Source organism: Prionailurus bengalensis, chromosome C2 (genome assembly GCF_016509475.1).
Source record: "Prionailurus bengalensis isolate Pbe53 chromosome C2, Fcat_Pben_1.1_paternal_pri, whole genome shotgun sequence".
NCBI classification, from domain to species: Eukaryota; Metazoa; Chordata; class Mammalia; order Carnivora; family Felidae; genus Prionailurus; species Prionailurus bengalensis.
Genome location: NC_057350.1, coordinates 108,137,987 through 108,152,625, shown reverse-complemented (window position 1 = coordinate 108,152,625; position 14,639 = coordinate 108,137,987). Strand labels below are relative to the sequence as shown.

The window sequence follows — 14,639 nt, the reverse complement described above, 5'->3', positions numbered from 1 at the left end:
AAACTATTAAGATATTGACTGTATGCATAAACAAATTCTAAAGAATGTGCTTCTCTCATCTTATAAAAATTCTTTCTTGATTCCCTAATTCTTTCTAATTACCACCTCATTTCTCTACTCTTCTTCAAAGGAAAATGCCCAGAGATGTCACTGCTTTTCTTCAAATCTCTTCCCATTCTGTCTTAAACTAACTTTGGCTCAGCTCTCACCCCTACTTATCCAATGATGCTGCTTTTGTCATTGTGATCTTCATGGACCTGAATAACAGTCATTCTCAGTCCTCATCTCACCTGACCTACTGGCAGCGTTGACCTCGCTCTGTCCTTGATCATTTCTCCACTTGGCTTTCAGGACATCATGCTCTTTCTTCCTCCTTCAGTGGCCCTTTCTCACAGTCGGCTTCACTGGTCCTCCATCATCTCCTCGAGGCTGGGCTCAGTCTTTGGGCTTATTTTCTGTGAACACTCACTCTCTCAATGATTTCATTCAGTCCCAAAGCTAATGAGTTCCAAAATTATCCTGTCCAGCCCAGACTTGTCTCAACTCCAGACTCACATATGCAACTATCTCTGTGACATCTCCATTGAGACAGCTAACAGCTCAGCCCCCATGCTTATAGCAGAACTCCTGATTCCTTCCTACCTCTCAACTTCATCATTGTAGCTTTTCAGGCCAAAAATTTTTAGTCCCGCTCTCTCTCTCCCTCCACGCCACCCTATATCAACAAATCCTATTGGTTCTACCCTTAAAATATACCCAGAGACTGAATAGCTCTCACCATTCCATTACACCCTCATGGCCAAAGTCTCTGCTTATTTTTTAATTAAAAAAATTTTTTTAATGTTTATTTTTGAGAGAGAGTGCAAGCAGGAGAGGGTCAGAGAAAGACACACAGAATTCAAAGCAGGGTCCAGGCTCTGGGTTGTCAGCACAGAGCCTGACACGGGGCTCGAACTCACAAACTGTGAGATTATGACCTGAGCCGAAGTTGGACGCTTAACTGGTTGAACCACCCAGGCGCCCTAACTACTGAACTTCTTATCTGGATTTTTGCAATAGTCTTTTAAATGGCCTTCCTGATTCCACCTTTGCTTTTCCACAGACTCTTCTCAAAGCAGGAAAAGGAAAATAAGATCATGTTACTTCTCTGGTCAGAACTCTCCAATAGCTGCCCAAGGCCCTGCATGATCTGGCCTCCACTTCCCTTCTGACCTGATGTTCTATGACCTTCCTGCCTTGCTTTCTCTGCTACAACCACACTGGCTTCCTTAATATTCCTCAGGAACTTCAGGCTGCCCTCAACCTCAAGAACTTTGTATCTGATGCTTCTTCTGCTTGAAGTGAGTTCTTCCAGATTTCTCCAAGTATTGCTTCTTCATCTCCTTCAAGTTTTGCTTCACACCAGCTTCTCAATATGGCCACTTTGTCTTCCTGTTTAAAATTCCATACCTTTAATCCCCTGTCCTCAACCTCTGCTCTGTTTTGTTTTTTTTTTTTTTACATAGCACTTACGGATCCTCTTTTAATGCAATGCATACTTTCCTTATTTATTTTGTGTATTTTTCTGTCTCCCCCAATTAAAATGGATGCTGGCAGAGATTTCTTTTTCTATTTTGCCTACTCTTGTATCCCCAGCATCTGGTACTGTGTCTGGCATATAGTAAGTGCTTAAGAAGTATTTGTTGAATAAATGGAAAAAATTATAGACAAGATATTAAGATTAATAAAGAGAGTTGAGTCTGATATATGATCAAAAATAAGTGTCATTTGTTTTATAATCACCTGAAAGAAAATAGTTGGAAAATATTTTTTAAAGGATGTAATTTTTAGGGGCACCTGGGTGGCTCAGTCAGTTAGGCATCCGACTTTGGCTCAGGTCATGATCTCACAGTTCATGGGTTCGAGCCCCGCATCAGGCTCTGTCTGTGCTGACAGCTCAGAGCCTGGAGCCTGGTTCAGATTCTGTGTTTCCGTCTCTCTCTACCCCTCCCCCACTCACACTCTGTCTCCCTCTGTCTCAAAAATAAAAATAAAACATTAAGAAAAAAACTTTAAAAAAAATAAAGGATGTAATTTTTATAATCTCAGCAAAAAACCTAAAATACTTATAAATTTTTTTTTCAACGTTTATTTATTTTTGGGACAGAGAGAGACAGAGCATGAACGGGGGAGGGGCAGAGAGAGAGGGAGACACAGAATCTGAAACAGGCTCCAGGCTCTGAGCCATCAGCCCAGAGCCTGACGCGGGGCTCGAACTCCCGGACCGCGAGATCGTGACCTGGCTGAAGTCGGACGCTTAACCGACAGCGCCACCCAGGCGCCCCAAATACTTATAAATTTTTAAAAAGACTTACAAAACTCTTTAGATCTTTAAGAAAAAAATCATAAAACTTTACGGCAAGATACTTAAGAAGATCTAAGAATATGGATAAATAATACCTACAGATAAGAAGACAGTAACATAAAGATGTTAATTTTCTTCAAATAAACCTATAGTCATAATAAAATGCCTATCAAGATAGTGACAGAATCATTCTTTAAAGTTATTAAAGAACAAAAACAAACAAAGCAATTTTAAAGAAGTCTGGGGATATTTGTCCTACCAGCTGTCAGGACTATTACAGTAAAAGGTATAAGGCAAGCTACATTAGAAATAAATGCGCAACATGCTTAAGCGACAGGGTTTGTACAAGAATATACAAAAAGTCCTTAAGATTAATAAGAAAAGACTTCTTTAAAACCTCAATAGAAAAATGGAAAGAAACAACAACAACAAAAAAACCCCTAAATCCTAAATACTTTACTGAAACCCAAATGACATATAGCGAATAAACACCAAAAAATGATCTGTTGACCTTCCCAATAATTAGGGGAGTACAAATGTAAATAACAGTCAGATATGGTTCATTTAAATTGACAAAAACTATTAACAATCTGATAAATGCAAGCTTTGGTGAGAATATAAAGCCACTGGGAATCTCAAGCATGGCTGATGGGAGTGCAGGTTGGCACAACCATGGTGGAAAGCAATTTGGTGGTATATCAGAAAACTGAAAGTCTATAAAACCCCCAAACCAATTGTTTCATTCCTAGTTGTCTTCACTAGAGATACTAGCACATTTGGCAAAAACACTGATTACAAGAATGTTTACTATAACTCTGTTTAAATAGTAAATGTCCATCAAAAGAAGAATGGATAACCAAATTGTGGTATAATCATGTAGTGGAATACTCTATCACTCCAAAACCAAATGAACTGGGACTACCTGTACCAACATAGATAAACCTCAGAAACATTATATTGAGCCTTATGATACTATTTATATAAAGTTTAGAAACATAGAGTATCATGCTATAAATAATTTTTGAGTTATGCGTGTATAGCAAAGACATAAAAACATTCATGGATAAATACCATAATTAGGATATTGGTTACTTTGGGAGAAAAGGAAGGTTTGAAATAGAAACATGCAGATGATTTCAATTTTATCTAATTCTTAAAATTGGGCAATTCGTGCATGCCTAACATTTTTTATTGGTGTAAAAAAAAGTTAAAGAGAGATAGAAGGTGGGTTGGTGGATTAGGCAGAAGGAACGTGGTGAATGAGGGTGGTGGGAGTGGGAAAAGATGAGTGGATGGCAATGAGTAGTCTGGGAGGAGAGCCAAGGTAGTAGAAGAAATGATTATTAGGTGAAAGCAGTCCAGAAAGGACTCAAAATGAAAAGACGAAACTTAAAGATACATTTGGGGACTCGGAGAGAATTTTGAGAAGATGCGCTTTCAAAGCAAAGCATAAGGACAAAATATTGCCCAGCAGTGTTTTGGACTAGCCAGTGGAAAAGAGAGCATGGACTGGAGAATGGAATCTAGTAAGGTTCAATTATTTTGTGAGCGATGTTAGGAAAAGGATTGAGGACTTGCTTGCCAAAAATTTTCAGATTCCAAAAAGATAGGAATAACTAATATATTGGACAGAATCATAATTTTTTGAAGGTATGAATATCCTGGAATGAGGGCCTAAAGACAACAATATTGTTGCAATGGTTTAAAAATGTGACACAATACACCTACAATGTTTTTCAAGTTACCTAATTATAAGTCTTGATTAAGCCTCAGGGTTTTGGTATATCATAACATTAATGTGGCCAACTGTGAGATGTTACTGTAGAAAAGAAATTTTAGACACAGAGTATCTGACTAGTATCAGCAATTGTTCTAAGCAGTTGGTTTAAGTGCAGGGCAATGATAAATTACAAAAGTAAATTAGGAAGGTGCCAAGGGAAAGAAGCCAGAATGTTGAGAATATAGGCAGTACCTGGGAGCTACAATGAGACACCTCAAGAATTTGGAAACAAGATTGCCCTTTGAGAATTAAGTGGGGGGAAAAATCCACTTATATGAATGGGATTGACCAGCTACTGGACTAACCATCATACTATCTGTACATGAGTGATTACAGGTGAGTTAAATATAGGGCAGTAGGGCTGGAATGTGATTCTAATAGAGGAGGAAGAAATCTAATCAATAGTGATATTCATTGTCTAGGGAAAGACTGGGTAAATGCACTTGGTAAGGACAGCATAGAGCACACAATAATTCCGACTAACATGGGTTATAATTTGCATTGTAAATCAATAAGTCAACACTCTAATTTATACCTCTGAGTCTTGCATTTGGATAGTATTTATCATGTACTGACAAATTTGAGTTTCCAGACCTAAACCTGGAAATGTGAGGTTGTATGACCTTTCTCTGCCATAGGCTCCTTCTTTGTCATGGAAATACCTAAGGACACTAGGACATTAAGGATGTTTAGCTGAGAAAAGAGAAGCTACAGGTGAGCCCTGATACCTACACCTATCTTTCTATATTTAAGGTTCTCACAGGAACAGAGTTACACTCTTTTGATTGTTGAGGCAATGAACAGACCAAATAACAATGTATAGAAAATACAAAGGGCTGCTGTAAACATTAGGGTGCATGTTCCCCCTTTGAATCAGCATTTTTGTATCCTTTGGATAAATACCTAGTAGTGTAATTTCTGGGTTGTAGGGTAGTTCTCTTTTTAATTTTCTGAGGAACCTCCATACTGTTCTCCAGAGTGGCTGCACCAGTTTGCATTCCCACCAACGGTGCAGAAGTGTTCCCCTTTCTCCGCATCCTCACCAATATCTGTTGTTTCCTGACTTGTCAAGATTTCATCTAGCCAAAAGGAGGAACACACTAAAAATTTTAAATTCTGACAGTGGAATAGTTATCTCTTTGTAGGTTTTGTGGTTATGACCATAAGCAATGGATAAAGTGCGGAAAACTACAGCAAAGGACTATCTCTTTGGAGCACCATTGTCATGACAAATCACCCTCTGCTGACTTCTTTCCTAGAACTATGGAGAAAGCTCGAGTCAGTGTCTCCACTCCTTTCCTCTCTGCTCTCCTGGCAAGGGCAAGGTAGAAAACTTTGACTAAAGGCTCCATCAAGGCTTCATGCAATGGAAAAGGGAAATTTGTCAAAGGGAAATATCAGAAACTTACTATGTTCTCATCATTGCAAATGTAGAAGGAGAAGTCACCTATTTGTCAGGTATCGTAGAGAAGGGATTTCTATGCTAGAAGGAAGTTGGCAAAGATGATTTAAAAGGAAGTTCTTTGTTTTTAAAAAGGAGTTGATATATTATTTTTGCTCTCTTTCCCTTATGTTCATCTGTTTTGTCTCTTAAAGTCCCCATATGAGTGAAACAGAAGAGACTCATAAATATGGAGAACAAACTGAGGGTTGCTGGAGCGGTTGTGGGAGGGGGGATGGGCTAAATGGGTAAGAGGCATTAAGGAATCTACTCCTGAAATCATTGCTTCACTATATGCTAACTAATTTGGATGTAAATTTAAAAAAATAAAAAATAAAATTAAAAAAATTAGGGACACAACAAACAAACAAACAAACAAACAAATAAAGGAGTTGAGAAGTAGAATTGATTACTGAGATTCAGGGTCATGAGGAAAGTCATAACAAGGGAAAGATGGGATGCAGCTAACAGGGAAGTGAGCCACTGAGTAGACATAGTGGTTCAGTGGACTAATCACTGGCAATGGCCATTGAATGTCATGGGCATTGGTGCATCATGGGAAGGTTTCAAACAATGGGAGACATGCAATAAAATCTTCTTTAGGAAGTTTAATTAGGTAACTTCTAGTACATTGAACCAGAGAACAGTAAGACCAAAGGCAAGAAGATCAATTGTTTTGAAGTCCTGAGCCAGAGTGATAGCAAAAGGAGAAGGAGAAGGTAATTCAGGAAAAGGAGAAGAAGGAGAAAGGGAAGAGATGTTTCTCAAGGAGTGTCCACAGAACTAATAGGGAAAGGAGAGAGTGAGAGTAAAAGGTCAAGAGTGACTCCAGGTTGCAAACCTGGAGATCTAAGAAAGTGATAGTACAGCTGGAAGAAAGATGATAACTTCTAATTTAGATAGATTGAATTTGAGATAATGGATATCAACTAGTTCGGGCTTGAGGCTTAGGGGGAGATGCCAAGGCTGGAAACATAGATCTTGGATGTAGAAGTTTCACTACAGGAGGTTATATGAATAGATGATTTTCTATAAGAACAGAGTATATTAATTATATACTCTGCAAAAGGGCAACTATGTATTTTTAGAGAGAAGTAATCACTACGAACTAGAACCATAGAAGTCATTTCAGGAATAATAAACCTTGAACTGGCTTTTAAAAGAATGGAAAGGGAGAAGGAATTCCACACTGAGACTTGCTTATAACTAGGACTGAATAGCAGACATAAAAATGGATCGATCTGCACAATCCTTCTAAAAACTAATTCTTTTTATTCTGCCATCCATCTGCTCATGCCACAGTTACAGATAGAGCAGTGGAAGAAGTGAGATGTGACACCAGTTAGTAGGTGAAGAACACAGGAGAATGACTGGCCCTCCAGATCTGCCTGGTAGGACGCTGATCTGAGGGGACAGATGACACCCTGATGACAGGGGACCTGCCTGCCTTAATGGGTAAAGGTGGCGACACATAACAGAACTCACCAGTTCTAAAATTCTGAATTTGACATCTGTTAAAAATAAGCAACTGATGAAGGAAACAAAAGAAATCACTGACACTAGTGACCTCTAGTGGAAACAGGCTTCGGGGGAATATGTATATATATATTTGTATTAGATTAGATGAAAATCAGTGGCATATTCAGCCAATTCATTTCTGCAGGAGTGTGAAGGAAGGGACTGCTAGAAATAGCACACAAATATGGCCCAGAAAGTGGAAATGTACCAGGAATACTTGTGTTTTGAGTCAGACTAAGTTGATTAATGTTCTGAAAAAAAATGTGGACACATAATTGCTGTCAAAGACATTAGCTGAGAAAAGAGTGTGTGGGCAATGACTTCATTGGCCACCGGGGGGATTTAGTATGTTCCTGGTGGCCAATAAGTGAGCACGCTGACAGCCTTGAGGAGGAAGCCGCACTGGTTGCTGGTACACCTTTTAAACATTAAAATGTGGAAGGAAGCTGTGATCTCTGAAATGTGTACACATTTGGTAATTCAGTATTTTATGGCTCAAGTCCTGTCTCTTTCCTGTCTGCCTGGGGGCTGTCTGCACCAAGTATTAGCAAATGCTGTTGACACAAGAGATGCTTGGTAGACTTGGTCTTTGAAATGGGACTGATCTCATGGAGGGCCCATGCACAACCAAGAAGGGCAACATCAAACCACACTGGGCACTCCACATCTACCCTCTTAGGGAAGCACTTTCAGAATATATAATCTTGACATTGAAGAGTAGCAAAGGAACGGAGACTTGAGGGAGATTATAAATTTGTCTGATCACACTGGGGGCTAATGATGAGTGAGTTGAATTAAATGGGGGTGGGGGTTAGGAAAAGGAGTAAAAAAGTAAGATTTTTTTTTTTTAATGGAGATTCTATAGAAATACACAGAATCAGTGTTATCAAGCCCCGGGCAACTGTCACTTCTGGCAACAGAGTGATCCTTGTCCTTGTCTTATGTTACCTATGTGGCAGGAGGCGTCATCCTGCCTTCTTTCATTATTCAGCCTCCTCCACACACCCTGCTTTGTTTACTGATGCTGTTGGCAGCTTGGCAGATCTGCTTTTCCCAGGATTTGCTCCCTCTCTTCTGCATGTCATTTCAAGGATAGAGAAACAGCCCTTAGATAAGCTTTTGTGATAATTCCACTCTGGTCTGCAATTTCCAGAGTTCTGATCTCCATGAATGGGCAAAAGGCAGCCTAGCCTCCCACTAGGTCAAGACTGCTCTGGTGTTATTTCTTAGACGCCAAATTAAACCACAGAGCAGAACCAGTATTAAGGGAACCAGTATTAAGTGGTCTTTCCTCTTTCCCCTGCAAAGTTCCTTTCCCACAGGATACGTACAATCCTTTGGCCCTAGAATAAGTCATTTTGGGAGTCTAGTTTAAAAACTAGTTTACTTACGGAAGATGAACTAATTATTTTAATTTGTTCCAGAGCTTCTGTCAGGCTGTCTTCAATCTCAGAGTCATCTAAAGAGAAGAGGTCCCCGGCTCGGGAAAGATCTTTTTGTCCTAAAACCAGTCTGAACAGCTGATGCATGATGGGAAATTTGATAAGCAATTGACCTTCGGCAGCCCCAGGACCACGTGTTTCAGTTATCACAGGTTAGTAAGGCAGAAACATGCAGCAGGAAGTATATACTTTGTAGTCCTTGAAAGGTCATTTTTCTCCAGAATTTGAGGTCTTCTTTGACACTCTCTGGAAAAGAAACAAATGAAACAATGTTGCTGTTAGTAGAATGGCATGGGCTCAAAATGTAACCTCTCCACTGAGCAGAGACCGGGAAGACAGTTTGGAAATGTGCAGAGTCACAGATCCTGGCTTGGTGATCTTCAAATGAGCTTTTCCCTTATTTATTTTCTTTTCCCCCAAAAGATCCTGTCAAAAATGTGTAGGTTTCTCTAGAATTTAACAGGAATGTTAAAAAGCTGCTTAAACCTCACACTTATTTTTCTCCTTTCTGTATCCTTCTTCGTCATTCTATGCCACAAGGAAACAAGTGGACACCCAACCCTTGCCATATTTCCCCCAGATTCCCATGGAAAGCAAACAGAAAAGGGCAATGAAAGGAAAGAGGGAACACAGAAAACACCCACTGCCTGGTTTTCTCTTTTTTCCTGGACATGGAAACCAGTGCTTGCCTTCTTGGCCAGGTTTCTTTCCTACACTGACAAGAGAAACTCCCCCCAGCATTGCGAGGCAGGGTAAAGAGGAAGGGCTTTGGGATCAGGCAATCTTCCCTCTCCTCCCACAGTTGAAATAATAAAGTCCCACTATACTTCTTACTCAATTAACAGTCCACAGAGAGAAGCGCAATGGCACAAATTAAATATCTGATTTTTCTCATCAGCTCCCTTCTGGGCCTAATAAAATCACGGACCATTTGCAATGGTAGAGACCTTAGCAATCATTTATTTAATGACTTCCCAAAGGCTCCATAGTAACTGCAGGAGCACTGTTCCCCGGACTTCAGGCCAGCGGGCTTCCCCTATGGTTTACAATGAAGTGGAATCATCTCGTGTAACTTAAAAATGAAGACCCACGTGCAAAGAGTAACAGCTGAGGGTGACTTATTTCATATAAGAATATAAGCAATAGGCAAGTCTGCCCAACATTTCATTCTGAATGTGTTCCCCAGAACGATTTTGAAAGGGACAGGGGAGTCTGCTGCTTCCTCGGGTGATCTTAAACCTCCCCTCTGAGCTCCCACTCTGTGGGCACCTCTGTGTGCTGAATGCAATTTTATTTTTTTATTTTTTATTTAAAAAAAATTTTTTTAACATTTTTATTTATTTTTGAGACAGAGAGAGACAGAGCATGAACAGGGGAGGGTCAGCAAGAGGAGACACAGAATCTGAAACAGGCTCCAGGCTCTGAGCTGTCAGCACAGAGCCTGACGCGGGGCTTGAACTCACAGACCGCGAGATCATGACCTGAGCCGAAGTTGGCCGCTTAACCGACTGAGCCACCCAGGCGCCCCTGAATGCAATTTTAAAGTCTAAAGATACACACTCTCCATGCAATATGGTCTCTAAATGCAAGCCAAATCCTTCATCAGGCACTCAGTGCAGTTTGTAGGCCATTGAAGGGAAGTGGAGGGTAGTATTGCCTACGTGCGACTTTTGTATTGCTCACCAGCTTCAGAAAAATCATACCCAATACTTATACATGCTTGTCTGTATGCCATGTGCTGTTCTAGATGCTTTGTAAACGTTAACTCATTTAACCTTCATAATAACTATATGAGGATATTTCATTCCCATTTTAATGGTGAGGAACCAAGGCATTAGATAACTTGCCCAAGCCACACAGCCAATAAACTGTACAGCTAGGATTTGGATCCAGAGATTCCAGTGCGACCCTCAAGTTCATAACCACTATCGTATGCTGGTTCCACGTAAGGCTCCATGTGAGGCTACTGTTATAAGTAAAGACCCTCAGAGCATTATTAACATTTGAGGATGAAGATATCGGTAGAGTCATAAAGCACGAAAATAAATTTCTCTTTCCTCCTACACTGACCCTGCATCCTTGCCCTTCTATGCTCTGGGCTTTAGGCCTACCAGACAGCAGGCGAGTCACAAGGAACAGAAGCTTAGAGGAAGAGAAAAGCAGGAGAGTTGGGGATGAGGGGGAGAATTCCATGGGGTGGAGAGACAGCAGAGAGCCCTACAAGGTAGTATGCGCCCTGGCAAATGTGGAAGGGCGAGTTACAATATCTACAGGGAAAATTAGGACGGCATGTTCCCCTTAGGACAGAATTTTCCCCTTAATGCATTCTCCCCGTAGCCTCAGACATTTACAGTGACAGGGTCTCAGTGAAATAATATTCAGAAATATAAGATATTAGACGGGCACGGGATATGATTTCCCCTTGACCAGTCAGCTTCTTGGTCAATATCTGGCTGTTCCTGAAGCACATTCAGCTGTCCCAAATGTATCGCAGCTGGAGTTCTGAGGAGGACAGAAATACATGCTGGTGGAGGGGAGCACCCCCGGTTTTTCCTGGGCTCCTTTTTCCTTTATTTATTTTGAGAGAGAGAGAGCAAGTTGGGGGGGGGGGCAGAGAGAGAAGGAGATAAAGAGAATCCCAAGCAGGCTCTGCACTGTCAGTGCAGAGCCTGACACAGGGCTCAAATCCACAAACTGTGAGACTGTGACCTGAGCCGAAAATAAGAGTCCTGTTGAACTCAACCAGATGAGCCACCCAGGCATCCCTGGGCTCGTTCGTTACTCTCCACACTTACAATGACACCTGGTATGAAGTCCTACATTCATGCTATCACTACTGAGTGTCCATCATGTGCAAAACATTATTGTTCAAAACACTGCCATCCGTGAGAAATTTTGCACATTAAAAAGTGGGGTAGGGAGAGGTGAAACTTACACCAAACATTTTACAATACAAGGATGACCCAGAGTAAAGTCTCTTGTATACTATAAAGGAAGTTTGGGGAAGCACAAGGGAGAGAGAGATCTCTCCTAGGGAAAGATGATGAGGAATGACTTTGTGAAGGAAATGGTGTTTGGGCTAGACATTTTTAGGATAGATTTCATTCAATGTACATGTGCCGTGTACATACTAAGTCAGACGCTTGTCTGCAGACTGAGATTCAAGTCCTAGCCTGGTCACTCTGGTTGTTGGACCTTTGGTTCATGCTTTTCCCTTCTCTGAGCCTCAATTTCTTCATCTGCACAATGGGGCTAATACATGCCTAGTCTATCTCACCAGGTTGTTTTGAAGATCAAAGCTAAAACACATGAAAGAGCCCCTTGTCAAATAATGACACCAACAGCTAATGTTTAGCAGGTGTTTACCATGTGGCAGGCACTACTATGAGTGTTTCGTAAGGATTGAGTCACTTAATTCTCACGACGATTCCATGTGATGAGAAACTGATGTTCAGAGAGGAAAGCAACCAGCCCAGGAACACCCAGGGAGTAATAAGTTGCAGAGTCAGAACCGAAGGCAGTTGATCTCCCAGAACAAAGCCCTGTCAGTTGCATGCATGACCATGTGTGATAACTATTAAACTGCCTCCCTTCCATCAGTCTTCATTTAAAGAGCACCCCACATGGTATACTATACTGCCCCCTTCCTGCCTAAGGATCAGCAAGGCATGTCATTTATTTTTCAGCAGCTCTGGTCAATGTTTTGCTCAGGTGTCTGGCTTCTTTCTCCTGTTGATCTCTCTGCTATGGCAGAGAAGGTCAGCGACAGATCAAATTCAACCTCATCCTCTGAGAAATTCCCTGCCCTCATGAACGCCACATTCCTGTGACCTGTATGCCTGTGTACACATGTGTTCACCAAACACACACAAGCACACACATATGTACACAAATGCACATATGTGTGCAGCTCAGATGCTTTCCATGCACCAAGCTCTTTGCCAGATACTTTCTTCTCAGTTCTCCCATCAACCCTGCAGGTAGATATTATTACCAAAGAGGAAACAGGACTGGTGAGATACCGTGCCAAAGGTTACACACAGAGCCAAGATTCACACCAAGTAGGTCAGCCTCCAAATCTCGTACTTTTTGAATTACAAAAACTGACTTATAAAATTCCTTCTTACTCCCCGCTTTTGCTCTCCTAATTTCTGTCCTTAATCTTTAAGGGACCCTAAATTGGAGCCCACTTTCTCATTATTTGTAATGTATATTTTTAAGCAGATATTGGTTGGCAAGTCAAGTTTCTGTAAGGAGAAGCAGACACCACACAAAAAAATGATTATGCACCAAGGGTGACACATTTCAGGGAGTCCCAGCTGTCCCCACAAAACTGGCTTTACCTGCGTGCTACTCCTCAAAGGCAGGCAGCTTGCTGTTACTCAGCTATAGGTTTTGAGCCTGGGCGCAAGACTCGGGCAGCGGACTCCGAGGGCACAGCAGATGGAATCCCCTCAGCTCAGTGAACCTGAAGTTGTTCAGTGCGGTGGCGGTAGTGCTGGGTGAAGAATTCAAGGAATGCAGCCTGATGCCACTGGCAGCTCCAGAGCTGGTCAGGTGACAGGCTGCACCTCACCCAGTGCAGAGTCGCCTCTGAGTGAAATGCTCTGTTTCCTGGGGTGAAACAGAAAGCCTGCTCCAGTAAAGTAGAGTTGTTTTTAACAGAGAAAACAAAACTCCCTGTGTTCGTGAAAATCTATACTTTCCCTGGGAAGAATGGGGAGGGGTGGGAGGTGTTGGGGAGAGAAAGCCACGCAGGAAACAGTTTCAGCAGAAACTCAAACAGGTGAATGGAATGACTATTGGGAGCCATTTCACAAAGCCTGGGGAAGAGAGGACTGCGGCTTAATGAACACCTCCCTCCCTCTCAAGATTTCACACCCAGAATTTGAAACACAGAGCATTTGTCCACTAAGAGTCCCAGCTCCTAAAGCACTGATCCTCTTGTTCTGCCTCTAGATTAATATTGTTGAAAACTTAAGGATGGAGAAAGTTGCTGCTAAAAGGAACAAACTACTAAACAAAAATGCATACCTTCTTTTCCACTCTATTTGCTGGGAGGTTCATAAAAATCCAGTTGGATTTGCCCTTTAAGTCAGATTTGTACTTTAAATATTGCAGCGACACTCAGAGAATATGTTATCTTGCTGACACTCCAGAGGAGGAAAAGGTACTGAAACTCTCAACACTTAATGGTTTCAATGCTTAATGGTGCATTAAAAAACATGTTTTTAAATTGTATTATTCTCTACTCCCAACTCATCTGTCCTTATGGAGAGTCTTCTGCCCATCAAATCACCTCTTTGCTGGCAAAACGTACAGGAAGCTGTGCGGCAGACAAATTCATCCGTGTGGTCACAAAGATGTGACTCCCGCGAGCGCTACCCCACAAAGGCATGTGGTCAGAGGGGTCACACACTACCATTGAACCAGGTCATATGCCCCAGGGGAATGACCTTGTAAATCATTCTAGACATTTGGTGGTCAATCACACTTTTATGCCATCCACATATGGAGAATTCTCTTTAAGAGTTTTCTTTATAAAAATGGAGAAGCCAGGCACCCATGAGCAGGTGTAGCCTTTCACTGGTAATTTTCTGGCTTACAGATAGTGATGCAGTCTTCTCTTTTAAAGGAACAGACTGTATCTCTTTAGGCTTCCCTCTTCTTCATTCTCCATTCCTTATTAATGGCTCTTATCGCTAGGTTTTATCCAATTTTCTTCCATTTTTAAAGGAATGTAGTGTCCAGATTTGGACATTTTATAGAAACCCAGTAAGAAAAGCAGAGTGGTTAAGAGTGTGGGAACGCAAACACAACTGGATTCAGCTGTATCATTACTGGGGTCGATCAATTAATTCCTAGAGCCTCAGGTTCCTTATTTGCACCTGAGGATTGTGATATGGGTTGTTGGGAGGTTTTATGAGATTATGTAAAGCATTCACCACAGAACCTAGCATATAGCAACCACACAAGAAGTAACAGCAATCATATCCCTAATAATGTCATTATACTTATAGGTCATTTTCCTGTACTATGTCCCTATGCCATCCCTTCTAAGAGCTAATATACTGCTGTACTGCTATCCAACATTGAGTTCACATGTTAAAGATT

At 41.3% G+C, this 14,639-nt stretch overlaps 1 protein-coding gene across 2 annotated transcripts in view; it reads right to left on the bottom strand.

Moving 5' to 3' along the window:
• The window catches only part of VEPH1 (ventricular zone expressed PH domain containing 1), a 249,409-nt gene that overhangs the window by 232,313 nt on the left and 2,457 nt on the right, over positions 1 to 14,639 (bottom strand). Inside the window, exons 1-2 of one of the 2 annotated variants that reach the window (XM_043595042.1) lie at positions 12,869 to 13,135; positions 8,475 to 8,771 (exon numbers count right to left, since the gene is read on the bottom strand). In XM_043595042.1, the coding sequence (XP_043450977.1) occupies positions 8,475 to 8,612 (138 nt within the window). In that variant the 5' untranslated portion in view covers positions 8,613 to 8,771; positions 12,869 to 13,135. Of the gene's footprint in view, positions 1 to 8,474; positions 8,772 to 12,868; positions 13,136 to 14,639 lie in introns of those variants that run through there. The other variant, XM_043595043.1, reaches the window with a different exon arrangement.